Source organism: Paralichthys olivaceus, chromosome 10 (genome assembly GCF_024713975.1).
Source record: "Paralichthys olivaceus isolate ysfri-2021 chromosome 10, ASM2471397v2, whole genome shotgun sequence".
In the NCBI taxonomy this organism is placed as follows: Eukaryota; Metazoa; Chordata; class Actinopteri; order Pleuronectiformes; family Paralichthyidae; genus Paralichthys; species Paralichthys olivaceus.
In genome coordinates, this window is record NC_091102.1 from 1172156 (window position 1) to 1190321 (window position 18166).

At 44.4% G+C, this 18166-nt stretch overlaps 1 protein-coding gene across 27 annotated transcripts in view; it reads right to left on the reverse strand.

Moving 5' to 3' along the window:
* Positions 1 to 568: 568 nt before the first annotated feature.
* The window catches only part of caska (calcium/calmodulin-dependent serine protein kinase a), a 64232-nt gene continuing 46634 nt past the window's right edge, over positions 569 to 18166 (reverse strand). For 2 of the 27 annotated variants that reach the window (XM_069532751.1, XM_069532749.1), the window contains 18 exons: positions 17273 to 17350; positions 15043 to 15090; positions 14267 to 14347; positions 12435 to 12623; positions 12245 to 12323; positions 11965 to 12050; positions 11814 to 11882; positions 10945 to 11013; positions 10244 to 10279; positions 9004 to 9045; positions 8348 to 8544; positions 8065 to 8180; positions 5468 to 5548; positions 5079 to 5159; positions 4795 to 4997; positions 4566 to 4649; positions 2167 to 2193; positions 569 to 1773 (listed from right to left, as the gene is read on the reverse strand). In XM_069532751.1, coding sequence (XP_069388852.1) covers positions 1597 to 1773; positions 2167 to 2193; positions 4566 to 4649; positions 4795 to 4997; positions 5079 to 5159; positions 5468 to 5548; positions 8065 to 8180; positions 8348 to 8544; positions 9004 to 9045; positions 10244 to 10279; positions 10945 to 11013; positions 11814 to 11882; positions 11965 to 12050; positions 12245 to 12323; positions 12435 to 12623; positions 14267 to 14347; positions 15043 to 15090; positions 17273 to 17350 — 1743 coding nt within the window. In that variant the 3' untranslated portion in view covers positions 569 to 1596. The remainder of the gene's footprint in view (positions 1774 to 2166; positions 2194 to 4565; positions 4650 to 4794; positions 4998 to 5078; positions 5160 to 5467; positions 5549 to 8064; positions 8181 to 8347; positions 8545 to 9003; positions 9046 to 10243; positions 10280 to 10944; positions 11014 to 11813; positions 11883 to 11964; positions 12051 to 12244; positions 12324 to 12434; positions 12624 to 14266; positions 14348 to 15042; positions 15091 to 17272; positions 17351 to 18166) is intronic. The other 25 variants (XM_069532758.1, XM_069532756.1, XM_069532757.1 and 22 more) reach the window with 17 other exon arrangements.

Here is an 18166-nt window from a genome sequence, read left to right on the forward strand (position 1 = left end):
TCAGTCACACGGTGTTCCGGCTGCAGTTCAGTCTCAGCACTTGGTTTGATTGAAATCACAAAATGCAGAGCTCAGCCGAGTGCACGTTCTCCTCAAATATGAAACACGAGCGTGATGTCGTGAAAATACATGAACGTAAAGATATCAAGTGTTTTTCTTTAGCATCAGTTTGTAGTTTGTTAATATTTTTATCTTTTATATTTGACTGAAGTTATTAAGTTTATTATCATGTGAGACTGAGAAAGACCCAAAGAGAAACTGAAACCGACAAATGTTTTTTAAAGAAAATAGTGATAATTAATTCATAACTTTTAAGAGAAAAATATATAATATTTACAAAAAATTATAAAAATATATAATATCTATTAAAATATTTAAAACGTATAAAAATATGTAAAATTTCCCAAAACATATAATATATATACAAATATATATCTATATAAATCTATGAAAATATATAATATTTATATAATTGTATTATATTTATATTACGATTATTAAAGTCCAGTGAAAAGACAAATGAGGATTTAGATGAAATTCTTTTATAAAATCATTTGTGTGTGACGAGTCAAAAAGAGAAAAATTGAAACTTTTATTTGATTTTCTTTTTACAAACACATCTCACTACATGTTTGATACTTTCATTTTAATAAATCTGTTGTTTTTTTAGAAATGTCACCCAAAATGCAGGGATGTGCATAGGTGTCAACGTCCGGCTCCGTCGCTGTTTTCTCGCCGTCTGGATTCTCTCGGCCGAGTTCAGACTTCAAACCGCTGGAATGTTTTTTCTTTTCTTCTTTAAGTTTTCAGTTTTTCGTCTTTTGTTTCTCTGAGGTTCACAGAGGGACACGGGGGGGGGGAGGGGACACTGACTGACTGACAGCATGGAAGCTTGCAAATGTCCACATGCATGATAACCTCATTCAAATCTCTAAAACATTTATGGATTCATTTAGAAGAGACAGTACCTGGTAGAAAGGTGAATATATGTGTGTGTGTGTGTGTGTGTATATATATATATAAATATAAATATATAAATATACACACGAGAGCTGAGTCACGGTTAAGAAAAGAAAAGACAGGAGTACAAATGAATGAAGGAAAGTGACGTGATCTACGTTGGATGAGGAGACGTTGCTGTGTGTTTGTGTGCTTTATCTTTGTTGACAGGAAACCGACGCTGTCGCTCCACAGATGGTTTGCGACAATGTGACGGGGGGGCGGAGCTGATGACGGGGCACAGTACTGTCTCTTTAAAACAAACATCTACAGAAATGTCGCCTCCTAGCTAGAACAGACACGACAATATTCACTTTACTCTGGTTTTATACAACACTATGACGAGGTCGTCTGTGAGGGCGAGAGTCCGGGCGCTGGCGGCCGCAGGTTTCTGGCGCGGCGCCTGAGAGGGTTTCCGTTGAACGCTGTGGTCGCTTTCACAATCACGCTGAGGGTGTTTCTCTGATCAAGTGCAGTGTGGAGAAAAGTTTCCATTGCAATTATTAGTCTGACGTTATTCTGAGCTGGAAGAGGGGATGATGGGAAATTTTCCGAGATGCTGCTGCAGGGAGATGAAGGAGGAGGAAGAGGAGGAGCTCAGTAGACCCAGGACACAGGAACCCACTGGCTGGTGGTGCACACCACATCGATGGCGTCCTCCAGGTGCCTGATGGTCTCATCGATCTCGTTGTTGATGATGGTCTGATCGAAGTAGTGCGCGTACGTCTTCTGCAGGATCTCAGACTCTTTCTGCAGCCGCTGCAGAGACTCGTCCTGCAGGAGGAAGAGGAGGAGGAACACACGATGATGAAGAGAGAGAAGAACACGAGCAAAGAACAACGAGAGAAACTCTGAAGACCTCGACAAACTGTGAGCGTGGTGAAAACAAAGATGGACGACGTGACGGCTCCCAGAAGAGAAGCTAAAACGTCTTGGTCCTTTTCCTGTTTGTGTGTGTGTGTGTGTGTGTGTGTGTGAGACTGTGTGTGTGTGTGTGTGTGTGTGTGTGTGTGTGTGAGACTGTGTGTGTGTGTGTGTGTGTGAGACTGACAGTGTGTTGAGGTCGTCACTATTGAGGACGTGAGCTGGAAAATCTAAACTCCAGAATCACACACGACTAATATGAAGCAACACGACACAGCGTCCGTCCCGTCAGGTTTTACTCACAGGAAGCGTTCGACACCACCGAGGTGTCTGGGGGGGGGGGGGCGCCAAAGAAACAAACGCATGCAGCAAGAAAAAATAAACGAGTGCAAAGAAAAGGAAGAAGAAGAAGAAGAGTGACGAGCAGAGAGAGAGAGAGTTTTTAAATCAAGACAGAATCTGAATGAATAAAAAAAAATATGAAATGAATTAATGACAAGTTTAGTTTTTATAAATAAACAGGATCAAGTTAACAAAACTTTTCTATAAAGACTTTTTATTAAAATGTGTTTTTTTATTTGCTGCTCAGAAAAAAATCTACAGATTCATTTTCTGTCAAACAATATTTTGTGCGTGTTGCATTCACTTGAAAAAAAAAAACAACTAAATTTCCGACTAATTTTTTTTTCTGTTTTTCCAACAATTTTTTTTTTTTTCTGATTTTCCAACAAATTTTTTTTTCTTCAGATTTTCCGACTAATTTTTTTTCTGATTTTCTGACTAATTAATTTTTTCTATTTTTCGGACTAATTTATTTTCTGAATTATCGCGAGAACCTCCAACCTGCAAGTGACTCCCATGGACCTATGGTGACTCCTCCCCACACATACATGCCCCATTCAACTACCTACCGTACCGGGTCAATTACGGTAAATGACCACGGAGCATCTGTCCAACTGATCCTGGAGAAACATTGCTACGTCAGCAGATCTGAAACTTTCCTTCTGAACAACCACAAAGTCCTCAGGTGTCTAACTAATAATACATCGGCATGACTTAAAGACAGGACGATCTCCCAGAGTCTTAAACCAGAGTCAAAGTTGATTAAACTAAACAAGCCGGTCATGTTTCACATCGAGCTCTCAATGAAGGAATGAATGCGTCTATTGTTTAAATGCTCTTTAAACTCAGAAAAAAAATCAGTCCGAAAACAGAAAAAAAAATTAGTCGGAAAATCTGAATTTTTTTGTCTGAAAATCTGAAAAAACTAATAAGTCAGAAAAACAGAAAAAAAAATTAGTCGGAAAATCTGAAAAAAAGATTTCATCAGAAAAACAGAAAAAACTAATTAGTCGGAAAATCTGAATTTTTTTTTTTCTGATTTTCTGAAAAAAAAAATTTAGTCGGAAAAACAGAAAAAAAATTAGTCGGAAAATCAGAAACAATATTTTTGTCTGAGAATCAGAAAAATAAATTAGTCCGAAAATCTGAAATTTTTTTTTTGTCTGAAAATCAGAAAAAAAAATTTAGTCAGAAAAAAATTTTTTGTCTGAAAATCAGAAAATAAAATTAGCCGGAAAATCTGAAATATTTTTTTTGTCTGAAAATCAGAAAAAAAAATTGTCAAAAAAACAGAATTTTTTTTCTTCGGAAAATCTGAAAAAAAAAAACTTTTGTCGGAAAATCTGAAAAAAAGATTTTATCAGAAAAACAGAAAAAACTAATTAGTCGGAAAATCAGATTTTTTTTTTTTCTGATTTTCTGAAAAAAAAATTAGTCGTGAAAACAGAAAAAAAATTAGTCCGAAAATCAGAAACAATATTTTTGTCTGAGAATCAGAAAAATAAATTTAGTCAGATGAACAGAAAAAACTAATTAGTCAGAAAAACAAAACAAAAAATTAGTCGGGAAAATCAGAAAAAATTTTTGTCTGAAAAACAGAAAAAAATTATTTGTCGGAAATTCTGAATTTTTTTGTCTGAAAATCTGAAAAAACTAATAAGTCAGAAAAACAGTATTTTTTTTTCCGGAAAATCTGAAAAAAAGATTTTATCAGAAAAACAGAAAAAAAATTAGTCGGAAAATCAGAAACAATATTTTTGTCTAAAAATCAGAAAAATAAATTAGTCAGAAAATCTGAAAAAAATTTTTTGTCTGAAAATCAGAAAAAAAAAATTTGTCAGAAAAACTGAAAAAAGTAATTAGTCGGAAAAACAAAACAAAAAATGTGTCCGAAAAAGAAAAAATAAATTGTCAGAAAATCTGAATAAAAAATTAGTCGGAAAAATAGAAAAAATTATTTTTTTTTCAAGTGAATGCAATACGCTTCTGTATAAACTAAACCACCAGTCGATAAAAAATCACTGATCATTAATTCTGAAGTTACTGAATCATATGAAGAGAGATTTAGTTCTATTTAGTTCAGAGTTTAGTTTTTCTGTCTTTTCTTTTAAAAGATAAAACTAATGCTGTTTTTTATTTTTCCTCTTTCCAGGAATCACTCCTGAAAAATAAACCTTTAAAAATGATTCACAATCACTTTGTGTTTAAAAAGTATAAATATAAATATCATTTTCTAAAAAAGATCAAACTTTAGCAGTGACTTTTTTTGGGACTATTTTCAGCAGCGGATTAATCTTCATCTGGTGCTGTGTGTGTGTGTGTGTGTGTGTGTGTGTGTGTGTGTGTGTGTGTGTTGTTACCTCATTGATTCCTGGTGTAATTGTTGGTGCAGCAATGAAGACGACGTACGGAGCAAACTCTGCTGTTCGCAGGACCTTCAGGGCCTGATGGAGATCAGGTGTTAGATTCAGCACATCTCACACACACACATAACCACACATAACCGCATGCATGGGCGCACGCACGCACACACACACACACACACACACACACACACACACACACACACACACACACACACACACACACCTGAGGTTCCACGTCCAGTATGGCTACGTGTCCCTGTTGGTGGATCTTCCGTATGGTCTCCAGCCGCGTCCCGTACATGGCGTCCTCGTGGCTGCCGTACTCCAGGTACTCGTTGTTGCTGATGTCCTGCATCATCTGATCGTGGGAAACAAAGTAGTAGTTCTTCCCGTTCTCCTCGTCCTTCTTCGGAGGTCTGGTCGTGTCTGTGGGACGGACACAGGAAGCGAGAGGTTACACTTCCTGTCGTGCACAGCGGCCATGATGCTTCAGGGACTTTGACTCACGTGGGATGGGGTAAGCGAATCTGTCGGGGTGTTTGGTGATGAGCGTGTTCTTGATGTGTCTCCTGCCGACGCCATGAGCCCCTGATGGAGACACAGTGACGTCAGGGGACAAGATGGACGAGTTGTGATGTTTCCACTTTCGATCCTAATGAGTCTCTGACTGAACATTTATCCTCTGATCATTGTAAACTGACAGAATCGAAGTGACCGGAGGAATCGAACACGTTCAACAAGAGTTCTGAGCCCTCTCTCTGTCGGTTGAGTCTCATCTAAACTTTTGTTCTTTCTGTCTCCTCTTTGTCCTCCTCCATATAAGTGTCTCTTGTACAGCCTCAGACACGTCATCTTATAAATCTATGAATGATTCAAATAACTGATAATGAACTCACCTAACAAAACGAGGGTTTTCCTCTTGAAGGCAGGAAGCTTCACCACCTCCTCATACGTGACCAGATCTAGTTGATCGAACACTGGAGGTGAGAGAGAGAGAGAGAGAGTGAGAGCGAGAGGAGACGAGTGAAGAACCAATCACATCTGGAACGACTGGATGAGACTCAGAGACACGGTCAGAACACACAGATGTTTTCATTCTACTTTTCATTCAGACGTTTCCTGAGGATGTGATCGAAACATTTATTTGAATAAGTTAATAAATCTTTTTTATGCAGCCGTGCAAAGATCTTTTGTTCATCTGAACCAAACGTGCACTTTAACGTCAGCGGTTTATTTTCTATGAAACATCTGAACGATGCTGTGACGCTCAGTTTGAGCTGCAGAGTGAATCACGTGTTCGAGCAGAACTCTGCAACACGAGCCTCCGTCTCAGGGCGCTGACGAGTGAAATACAATACCCACAAGTCCCTGGGCTCTGCAGAGCAGCAGCTGTTCACACTGATGGTGAACCAACCGTTTATTTTACTGTTTTACACCTGGAATTAAAACTGGTCTGAAATCTAGATCTGAACCTGATCACATTTACACCTGGTGTCAACATGTGTCACAAACAAGGTCATGAACCTCCTCCATGTTAGCAGACGGGACAGGAACCAAACTAGATAATCAGAGGTTAAATAAATGTTTGTAAAGATGTTTGTGTCGTTACCACAGTACAGACTCTGACGTCATCGGTTCAACATGAAGTTCTTTACAGTTTAACACCAGGTGTAAATGTTCTATAAGAAGCTGGGTTGAGATGAACGTCACAACAAACTGAGCTCCACCGTTTCAGTTTTGTCTCGAACTTCTGTTGTTTTAATATCAACAGAAACAAAAGTGAAACCTGAGCAGTGACAGAGAAGAAGAAGAAGAAGAAGAGCAAAGTGTTTGTCTGTCACTGGTTGTTACTTACATGCAGAGAAGTCGTTCAGTAGAAGAAAGCGAGAGAGATGAAGAGGAGGGGTCGGTTACAACAGCAGAATTACAAAACACACACAACAAGATACAACAGCTGGACAGCTGTGCAGCGGAGACACAACCCACTGTTGTTGTCAGAGACGACGAGTGACGACGTCGAGCCGCAGATTTCAGGATTTGATAACGAACGTTTCCTGTGAATATTTCACTTTAAACAGCAGATTCCTGTTTTTATCATCTGTCTTCACACAGAAGAAAATAACAAAGTCAACATGACACAAGATGAAACATTTTCAAAACATGTTTCAGCTTCAAGATAAAACTTGAACCTTTTTAACTCTTTATTCTTTTAGAGAATTATGACAAATGTTTGAATCAGTGTTTTAAATTCCCAGGAAACATCTGTATCTCAATTCACTGAATTCAACAGTCGTCAGTTTTAATGAGACACAGCATCATTTTATCATTCATGACATTCATGCTCTTATATATGTTGCATGCTATGAAGGGGCTTTCTTTCAATAATTCAGATGTGCACACACACACACACACACACACACTAGAGAGACACACAGCTAGTGCACGTTAACACACGTGTCCTTTATTCTCCTCTTCTGCAGAGATGTGCAGTAAACTCAGTAAACTCCTCCCTCGTCTGAACAGTGTGTTGGGGACGGGTTCTAGAGTTGTCCACTTTATAAACTGCCCCCCCACTCTGCTGATGAAGACCACAGCTGCTGCTCACTGAGAACCTGAAGCTCCACAGAACCTGAAGCTCCACAGAACCTGAAACCTGCAGCAGAACGTTCATCTCCACCCTGGACTCAACCCCCCTCAGTCCAGAGGTCATGGCTGCACCTTCACCTCGTGGCACCTCCCCCTCTCAGCAGCAAACTGCCCCCTCCCCCAGACCTAACGCCCCTCCCCTAACACCCCCCGTGTTAACTCCGTAGTCAAGGCACACAAACACACGTGAAGACATTTCAGACCACAACACCCGTCACACGGCCCAACACATGGCAGTGACATCTGAGTAGTGGACACACACACACACACACACACACACACACACACACACACACACACACACACACACACAAATGTCAGGATGTTATTTCCAACTGGTCTAAAAACATAAAGTTCTTCTGCCTCAAACTTGGCGTCTGCATCAACGAGCTGATTCACATTTGTCCAACATTTAGCTCCTGGGCTCGTTTAAGATTTCTGCTGCACTGGCAACTTTTCCTGTCACTGGAGACGAACGCTACAAGATCCTGTTACATACAAGTCACACAGACAGACAGAGACACAGAGAGAGACACAGACACAGACAGAGAGACAGAGCGAGAGACAGATAGAGAGAGAGAGACAGAGAGAGAGACACAGACAGACAGAGAGATAGAGAGACAGAGAGAGACACAGAGAGAGAGAGACAGATAGAGAGACAGACACAGAGAGAGAGAGACAGACAGACAGACAGACAGACAGACACGTCTACTCACAAGCTCTCACACTCACATAAACATTATGTTAACATACTGTACATGCACTCGAGGAATGATGGTCAGATGCAGTGTTGTGTACATGCTGTGTGTGTGTGTGTGTCTGTCTGTGTGTGTGTGTGTGTGTGTACCTGCGTTGTGCTTTGCCAAATACTTGTCTTTGTACTGTTTCTTCTTTTTGCCAAACCAGGTACAACTGGCCTGCTGCTCCTGCTTGGTCTTCTCCATGGCGATGCACGCCACTCGCCTGAAACACACACACACACACACACACACACACACACACACACACACACACACAGTCGGTGAAAGGCTCTAAATCTACAGTGTTGAATTATCTGGAGGGAAACAGTTGAGGAGGAGCAACTTTGTCGTGTGTTGTCGTCCTCTGCATGTGAGTGTGTGTTTTCTCACCACTCCTGCAGCTCTGGTGACGGGATGAGGCCGGCCGTGCTGTTTTTCATGTTCTCCAGTTTGCCCTGCCACCAGTTGTGGTCGTCCTTGGAGATGATCTGGATAATGTCGCCCACCTGGAAGCGAATGCCGGCCTCCTTGCAGGGGATGAGTTCGTCTTTGGAGGGGTCGTACTCAAACTGGGCCCTCACGTAGATCTGTGGTGGAGAGAACAAACATTTCAGGCGTTGGAGTCACAGGGGGGCGGTTCAAAAACAGACACTGATGAAGAAGAAGAAGAAGGAGAAGAAGAAGAAAAGGGAGAAATGTGACAGACAGGAAGAGAGAAACATGACGGACTTTTCCTTTCTAACGTCATGAGGATGGAGCAGAGGACTCTCATGGGGGGGGGGGGGTCCACAGGGGGGTGTTTTGGCTGGTTTCCAAGGAAGAGCTTCCTCTGGGGACATGAACCCAGACGCTGCTGGTCGTTAATGAGCCTCTCACCACACACCGGTAATTAACGGCACAGACATCGTTGACGTGGTTCAAAACAACAGTCGACTGTTTTTAACTCTCAGCTGTTTGTTCATCAGCCGGTCGACGAGTTCGAGACTAAACTGGAGACGTCCGTATTTCTTTAGAGGGGGGGTGGGGTGGGGGAAGTGGGCTCTTACCTTCACAGACATTTTGTCCTTGATTGGAGGTCTGGACACAATCTAGGACGTAAAAGCATCACACATGGTCATGCAGTAAAAAGGGACATTCAACAGCAGGGGGGGGGGAGTGGGGGTGGAACTTCTCACTCTTATTTTGAAATTGTACTTCCTTCAACATAAAGAGACAATTTACAGGTAGAACTGCGGAACATGATAGTCTGATGTGGTGCTGCTGCCTCCTGCTGGTAGTATCTGTAATCACAACGTCCCTCTGACTGACGAGGGTTCACTGCTCGTGTTTAAGAGGTGTCAGCTGACTCCTTCATCTGAGGTCCCGGACACATTTGCCTTCTCACAGTGAAAAGAGTGAGGTCACCTCTGAATATGTTCTTATTTTCGGGTGCGTTCGGACCTGAACTCACTAGTTGTGATCTGATCATTTAGGACGGATGTTAAGTCTGATCGTGGTGAACTGAGGTTTATCTCCAGTCTGATTCTCCGTCTGTAACGTCGGGGAAATGATCTGAGTCAGGTGACGTGTGGAGGAGAGGACGGGCCGTGTCGAGGTAGACGTCACCATGAGGTGATCAGTGGTTAGGATCTCTAGACTCTGCAGGGTCGACAATGCCTGTGCCATTATTACCACACGTAGTTTGAATGAAGGTGGGGAAGCTCTACACTGTCACATCGGACTCATCACACTCGATCATTAAGAAAAGAGTGATCGTAGGTTTGTACCTCTACAGCTAAATGTGCAGTAAACAAACTGAACACCAGGGGCACTCTTTAAGGGAAATGAGACGTTACTCGATTTGCTGTAATGAAATGAATCCCCTGACGGGTCTCAGAGGGGGTTTCCTCTGGATCAGGTCACATTTTTCAATCTGAAAATTAATTTCCTGTCACTGAGCTCAGGAAAACATTGGAGCGTGTGAAGAAACACCAGAAACACCACAGTGTGTGAAGATTAGAGAACAGCAGGATCAGTGAGACGTGTGAGTCTGGATCTCTGGTTTCTTTCACCACTTGAAACATGAAGTTCTTCAAATCAATAAAAAACTATTTCACAAAACATTTCCAGTCTGATTCAATCACAGCTGCAGAGTGTTGTCCTCCAACACACATTAATATGATTTAAATGATCCTGAGAAGTTTAGTGAAGCAGAAAAAAGTTTGTAAAGAAATAGACACACTGGTGTGTAAAGGGGAAGCGTTGTACAGTAGAGGGAGCTGTTGAGTGAGTGCGGGACTTATTCACCTGTCGACCTTTGGGCTGGATGGTGGACGGCAGGTCCTGAGGACAAAACCATTGATGACAGAGAGGAAAGGTTAAACACAATAAAAACACTGACGTCAAACAAAAGCAGCGTTCAGACGTAAACCAGACGAGCATCTGCCATCTAACTACTCTTCTTAAAAAAAGACAGAGAGGAAAAGGAGAGGAGTGAGGTCATCATCTGTAACAGCAGATCCAGCTGTGGAGCAACCAAGCGAGCGCAGAGCAAGCAAAGCAGCATCAGGACGACCACAGCGTCCGTCCGTCCGTCCGGAGGCTCGGCAGAGACACAGAGCGACTCCAGAAAGAACTCCGACAGGTTTAGTGTGAAGCAGAGAGCGAGTTCCACCCGCACCAGCGTGACCGCAGGAGGCCGAGCGCGTTGCGTCAGCGCTGAAGCACGGCACGCAGCAGCCTGAGGCACACCAATTTAAACTGAGATATCGGACACGGGGCTTTGGGCTCAAACAGATGAACGGGGAGAAACACATGGGATCAACTCCGAGATCTGAAGCCCAGTACGACTCTACTGGGACGAACACTGACGTCACGACGGAAACAAACTGTGATAAACGGGAAGAACACGGACATGAAGAAGAACCACGACACACATGAGACGCACCAGAGGGGACAGACAGAGATGTTGTGTGTCTGTCTGTTTGTTTTGGGGACGGAGTCCTTACCAAGATAGAACTGTTAACGCTGGAGTGGCCATTGGCAGGGGACTGCCTGGAGGTGGTGGGGGAGTCTTTCTGAAATAAGACACACAGGTCAGCAACACACACACACGCACACGCACACACACACAGACAGACAGACAGACAGACACACACACAGACACACACACAGAAGAGGAGAGCTGAACACACACACCATCACCAGGAGCCGCCTGTTTTCTGGGACGTCAGTTTAATAAAAACTGAAATTTAATTTTCATTGCGGATCAAAACATCATGAAGCTTCGGGGGGGGGGGGGGGGGTCTAAACAATAATTATAATAATAATAATAAACAACCAATGAACTAATAACTGATCAGCTGACAGTGAATTTATATGTTTGTGATGTGATTTGTGTAAATCTGAACTGCAGCTCATTTAAAAGTGACACCACGGAGCTTTTATTTTGAAAACCACCTGCCACACACGTCACTCTGCTTTTCAGTTTTTAATTAAAAAAGCTAAAATTAGACTGAAAGTTTTCACTTCACATTAAGACTCATCTCCGTTCACACAAATGTTGCTCTGTGTGTGTGTGTGTGTGTGTGTGTGTGTGTGTGTGGAAGGAGACGGACGGGATCACACAGAGAGGTGTGGCTTGTCCTGGACCAGAGGGGGGGTGGTCGGGGGTTCCGGTATCTTGGTTGTGAAATTGGTGTGCTGATTATTTGACCCAGCCTCAGCAATACACAGCAAAATTCACACACACACACACACACACAGGCTCAGTAACCAGGCAGGCAGTTAGTAACCAGGTCAGGAGTCACAGTCAGCAGTGAGGAGGAGGAGGAAGAGGAAGAGGAGGAAGAGGAGGAGGGGGAAGAGGAGGCGTTACCTCACACGAGGATCCCTGCGTCCGGTAACTTGGCACGATTTTAAAGGTGATGCTGCCTCTCATCTCCCTCTGTGAACACACACGAGCAGAAACACTGAATACATAAACCTGTGACGTGAATCTGCGATGATCTGAAGTTGTTCACACGCACCAGCATCCTCTGCAGCTGCTCCACCGTCTGATTGGCCACACTGATGCTGTTGATCTCCCTGATCTCGTCTCCTATGTGCAGAGTTCCTGAAAACAAACAGGACGTTTTTAATTTCATTCAGAAACAAACCAGCTGCTGAACCTCTGTTCACTCTGTTGTGTCCTTGTTGAGATGGACGACAGGTGTTTTTATTCTGAAGATCTGAAACATTCCTGTCCTCCGACAGCTTCCTGTCCATTCAGTAAAATAAGGAGTTGAGATCACGTTTGTGAACCTGCACCTTGTCTGTGGATCATCCCCCCGTGCATTATCCTGGCGACGATGCAGTGGTTGGAGTCGTTCATCTTCAGCGTGATTCCCTGCAAACATCAACACAAACATGTGGAATCAGTGGAGGAGACAGAACCTCGACACACAGCTCCGGTGTGGCCTCAGTCCAAATGTGTGACGGTGAACGTGTGAAACCGAACCATTGGCTCGTCCGTGTTCTTCTGGAACTGGACCAGACGGACTCTTGTGACGTTCTCCAGGTCCATGTCTCCGTTGGTGCTCTCTGGAGATTCTCCGTTCAGGTAGGGCGAGGTGGGCGGCGGGGTCACCCTCAGAGCCTCGTCACTGTAAACCTCGTGGGCCACCACGTCGTGGGCCTGCAGCAGCGCCTGAGGTCACGCAGAGAGAAGGAGAAGACGTACAGTCAGAGCAGGGGAGCGTTAGCTGTTTGACTGTAGGTCCCCTCTGGTGTCTTTGGTCCGAGGTTCCTCTGTCAGCTTGAGTTAAAGCGCCGAGTCTCGTGTCGCTGCAGCCGCCTCACACCCACAGTGCTCGACTCCACTCTGAGTCTGTGAGTGGCACTTTAACAAACCGCTGTGAACTTCAGAAGACGGCAATCAGACCTCAGTAACACACACACACACACACACACACACACACACACACACACAGTCTTTGTGTGTGATGTTGACGTGAGACTTTGAGAAGCTGCCATCCCCTTCATGTCTCTGCCGCTGTGTGTGTGTGTGTGTGTGTGTTTTAGACTCTGTCCTAATGAGGACAAGGTGAAGGGGTTAACTAATCCTTCCGTGCTGTGAGTGAGTGAGTGAGTGAGTGAGTGACTGAGTGAGTGAGTGAGTGAGTGAGTGAGTGAGTGAGTGAGTGAGTGAGTGAGTGAGTACCTGCTCCACCACGGGGCTCATGTTTTCACCATATTTGTTTGTTTGTCAGCAGGATTACACAAAAACCACAGAACCACAAAACTTTGTGATGAGATGAAACACGAGTGAAGAAAGAACTTTTTGTGCAAAGATATTAAAGATGGAAGAGAAAGAATTGTGCATTGTTTTGGTTTCAGATCTCGACAGAACATTTGGATCGCAGGCGGCTGTGGCTCAGGAGGTAGAGCGGGTCGTTCTCTAACCAGAAGGTCAGAGGATCAATCCCCTGCATAAATGTATGAATGTGTGTGAAAGACTAGAAAAGTGCGACATGAATACACACGAAGTTCATGTCATCGTCTCACACACACACACACACACACACACAGTTTCTTTAAACGATTTAAATCCACTGAAACTTAGTCGAAGTTGCAGGAATTTGGAACACGCCTCTTTTCTTGCCTCGCTCCGTCAGGGCTCTGACCCGACACAGCACGTCGCATCAGACACGCCTCACTGACCTCCATCACCGCCTCCCCCTCCCCTCCCTCCTCGCTCTCCCGGCATCCATCTTACTGCTGATGTTTTGTAATTCTTCACCCCCCCCGCCCCCGCCCCCCCCGTCACTCTGTCGATCTGATACCGAGCCGACCATTGATCAGAGACGGGACTCAGATGCATTAATGTGATGGGATTAGCAGGGCGGCTGCTGACTGCACCACAGAACCTTCCTCTGGATTAACTCATGACTGCTCAGATCCTCAGATCACACGACCACCGGGGTTATAACGTGTCCAGAGGGTTTTAACGTCACGATGTCGAAACCAACACACGATGAAACGTGACCTCAGTGAAAGAAGCTGCAAACTTTAGTAAATGACACCGTGATGGAGGAAACAAAGCGTCCGACTGTCCCCCCCAGATCTTTGTGGTGTCACACAGCAGGAAGATGAGGTTTAAAAAGCTGCTGAGTGACTGGAAACAAAACGCTGGTGAGATCTGTTGAGTTCTGAGGCGTTGAACAAGGATACAGGATTCACTTCTCACTTCTATGTGTCGCCTGTTTGACAAAATACTCCTGCAGCCGTCTGAGAGGTGAGACGGCCCGAGGTGTGTGTGTGTGTGTGTGTGTGTGTGTGTTTTGGACTCACCATGAAGTGCGGCTGCGTCAGTATCCGTCTGAGTTCTTTAGCTTCGTGGTTCTCTGAGTAGCAGGAGATTTCTTCCAGTACCTGAGGACGTGGAGAGAGAAACAAGTGTCGCTAGAGTTCACGTTAAAGATCACGTATGAAGACAGGAGTCACGGCCTCAGCATCAGACGACACCTGCTGCTCCTCGGGCAGAGCAGCGAGAGTGACCCAGCAACCTCACAGACCCCCCCACCTCCTCCCTGCCCTCTTGAAACTCTCCCTGACACCGCCTCCTACATCTTCACAGCCAATGTGACACCATCTTAGGAGGCCAAGGAATCCAGTCAAGACTTCGTGCCGCCTCCTCCTCCTCCTCCTCCTCCTCCTGCCCTTTGGACGTGACGTGGTTTGATGTCAGCTCCAGTTATGTTGCGCCTGACTGGTGAATGTGGCAGAGGTGAGGGGGGGGGCACTGTGGAGTTATGATGGACTCAGTGTGTGTGTGAACGTCACTGTGTTGTTTCTGTCTCAGTGTTTGTTAACGGAAACAGAACCTGCTCATCTTCAGGTGGAGATTTTAAACACTAAAATGTTTTCATGCTCTAATGATCAGAATCACGTCCCTCACACTGTCCGTCGCTGCAGCTCCTCTCTTCAGCCTCTGTCTCTAACACAGATTCTTATTGTGTGTGTGAGTTAATGTCCGATGTTGTGTAGTAACACGTCTAAACAAACAGGATGTGGATGTTGCTGACGCCTCCACTCTCTGGTTGAGTGAACGTGTGATGAGCTCTTACATATTCCAGATGTTTCAAAGCTCCACTTGCTTCGTCTTGGGATGAACTCTTTAGTGGAGGAAGACACAGGGAGACGGTTACAGGCTGTTCACTGTCCTCTGCACGAGAGCTCACACACAGAGATCAAAGTTTAAAGGTCAGCGATGACTCCGCCCCCGGTCTTTAATCAATGTCAGGTGATTTGATCAGGTTGAGCATCAGGAAGAAGAGGCGTGAGATTAGTGTCTGCAGCCAAAGCAACAACGTCACTCCCGAGAAAGATTAGTTCCAACAAAGAGCTGAGTTTGTGTTAGTGAAGTCAGAAGTGAGTTAGAGTCCCACGAGAGTGGTTAGTTTCAAGCTTTTCACTTTCAGAACGATCAGCAGAGACGGAGGAGGACGTCCCTGAAGGAGACTAGAAGACGAGTTCACGTGAGGTCAAACTGAACTGAAGCTGTCCTGAGACGAGATCTCATCACAGACTCGTTTACAACATCAGATCCTCCTCGTTCCTCAGGTGATGGGTGCAGCAGACAGAGACAGGAAGTGATCACATTTACATCACCTGACACCGTCGTCAGCTCTCACCACAAACTGTCTTCACGTGCACGTCGTCCAGAGAAAATACTGAGGAGCTGAGTTCATGTCTGAACGCAGCTAAACTGAAGGCTGAAGGTGAAACACGGAAAAAACTCAAATGTCACTCAGTGCAGAGCTGAAACCTCCGCCAGCGTCTGACCGTCCAGCAACCGCAGGTCCAGGTCCAGGTCCAGGTCCAAGCAGACCCTTCACATTAGATTCTGTCCTGTCAAAGGCCATTGTGCATAAAAATATATTTTAAAAATATCCACTACATTTAGATTTTTATTTGGATCTGAACCTAATTGCAAAAAAACATTAACATGTCAGAGATTTCAATTAAGATCCATGAACTATTCTCCGGGAAAATAGGGAGCAAGTCCAGTTCAACACCAAAATGAACGATTCCACCAAGTTCATCAAAGTTCATTTAGTAGCTTTTACACTTTCCTGTTCACAAACAGACGAATGAACGGGCGAAAAGAAAACCTCCTTTGTTTCTAGATTTTCGAGCTGACAGCTTGATGAGATGAAATGAATCCTGTGAGAAAACAGGACAGAGTAAGAATCGGTCTGTGAGTTTTATTTAAACGAGCGAGGCTCTGCTGTGGTCGGAGGCAGAAGCTTAAAAAAACAATAAAAGACAGAAGATTCAAAACATATCTGGAACTATTGAGAGCTGCTGTCCTCTTCACAGACACAACTGCATCTGGTGTGGCTCCGTCCACACGTCCTGATCCACAGAGACTCGGTTTAAGTAGGAAAATGTGAAGCCGACTGTGGGCGGACTCTCAGCAGCAGAGCTGCGTTCATTAGCCAAGTCTCTCTGACACGAACCACAGCCACATTAAAACAGAGCTCCTCTAAATGGCTCTTTCTCTGTTCTGGGATTCAAGACGCCGGCGCTCGCTCACTCCTCAGACTTTTTAATTGCTCCCTCAGCAAAAGCACCAAACGTGCACATGCGAGCCACCGATCCACGTTTCCCTTGTTCACGCTTCTCTGTCAATCACACCGTGGCGTCTGGACGTGGACACATTTTCCACACATCTCTGTTCTCACTCGTCCAGACGACAGAGGTTTCAAACTGAAACAGAGGCAGAACGCTTTAAGGTGCTCGGAAACTCCAGAGCAGTATGGATGCCAAGCGTAACCATAGCAACAATGTGTTTCAAACCTGAAACGTAGAAGAGCGGATGTAGCCCGAGTTCATTTCTTTTGACGGCCGACGACGTTGAGAGCGAGAACAAAATCTCCACGACCGTTTCATCCTCACGACAAACAGACTTTGAATCAAACAGAAGAAATCTCAGGCCACAGATTCCACCGCCTCCATGATGACGAGCGTTTCAACGCACGCTGAGAAAAGCTTCTTTCAAAGAAGAGGCGAGCAGAGGTGAGTTAGAGCTTCAGTGATCGAGAGGATCGAAACAGCCACAAACACAAGGAGACCTATTATACTCATGTCCACCTCCGTCCTCTGACTGCGTTTTATAATCTGAAACCAACTTTGATTAGAATTAAGTAAAAGGCAGAAAATACAGGATGAAAGTATATTAGGTCTCCTTCAAAGATTTTAGAGGAAAAACCAGAAACGAGTGAATCTGTCATCTGCACAATAGATGAGATGAAGCGGACTCGTGATACAGACGTGTGTCATTGGTGCGCTCACCTCTTTGGCTCTCTGCACACCGTCACTCACAGGGTTCCTGATCTGCGGAGACGACCTGGTGTTGATTTTATCGTACAGCTGGAAGAAGAGACAGCCGGAGGTTAAAACAACACAAACGAGCTTCTACAGAGGTCAACGAGGGAAACGTCCTCAGCTTCGATTCCACGAGTTGAGATTCATTCAAGTCTAAGACGCTGTTTGACAACGTAAACAAAATAATCCAATAATAATAATATGAATAATCCATTTTAATGTGAAAACTTTGTCCAGGTGTTTGTAACATCAGGTCACGAGAGGAGAGGGAGCGATGAAGCAGAAACGTTCATGAGCGGAAGAAAGAAGATGTTGAAATCTAATGAGAACAGAAGCGTAGTTTTTTTAAAAGGACCTTGTTTCCTGTAAACCCTGTTAACCAGAATCCTCCCTGGGTGAATGCAAACATCATCTGATGGAGACATACATCACAGAGGTGGGGGGGGGGGGGGGCACTGTGGAGTTCTGATGGACTCAGACTGTGTGAACGTCACTGTGTTGTTTCTGTCTCAGTGTTTGTTAACGGAAACAGAACCTGCTCATCTTCAGGTTGAGATTTTAAACACTAAAATGTTTTCATGCTCTAATGATCAGAATCACGTCCCTCACACTGTCCATCGCTGCAGCGCCTCTCTTCAGCCTCTGTCTCTAACACTGATTCTCATTGTGTGTGTGAGTTAATGTCGGATGTTGTGTAATAACACGTTCATCTAAACAAACAGGATGTGGATGTTTCCTCTGAACCACCTCGTCTCCATGTTTGTAACATCAGGTCACGAGAGGAGAGGGAGCGATGAAACAGAAACGTTCATGAGCGGAAGAAAGAAGATGTTGAAATCTAATGAGAACAGAAGCAAAGTT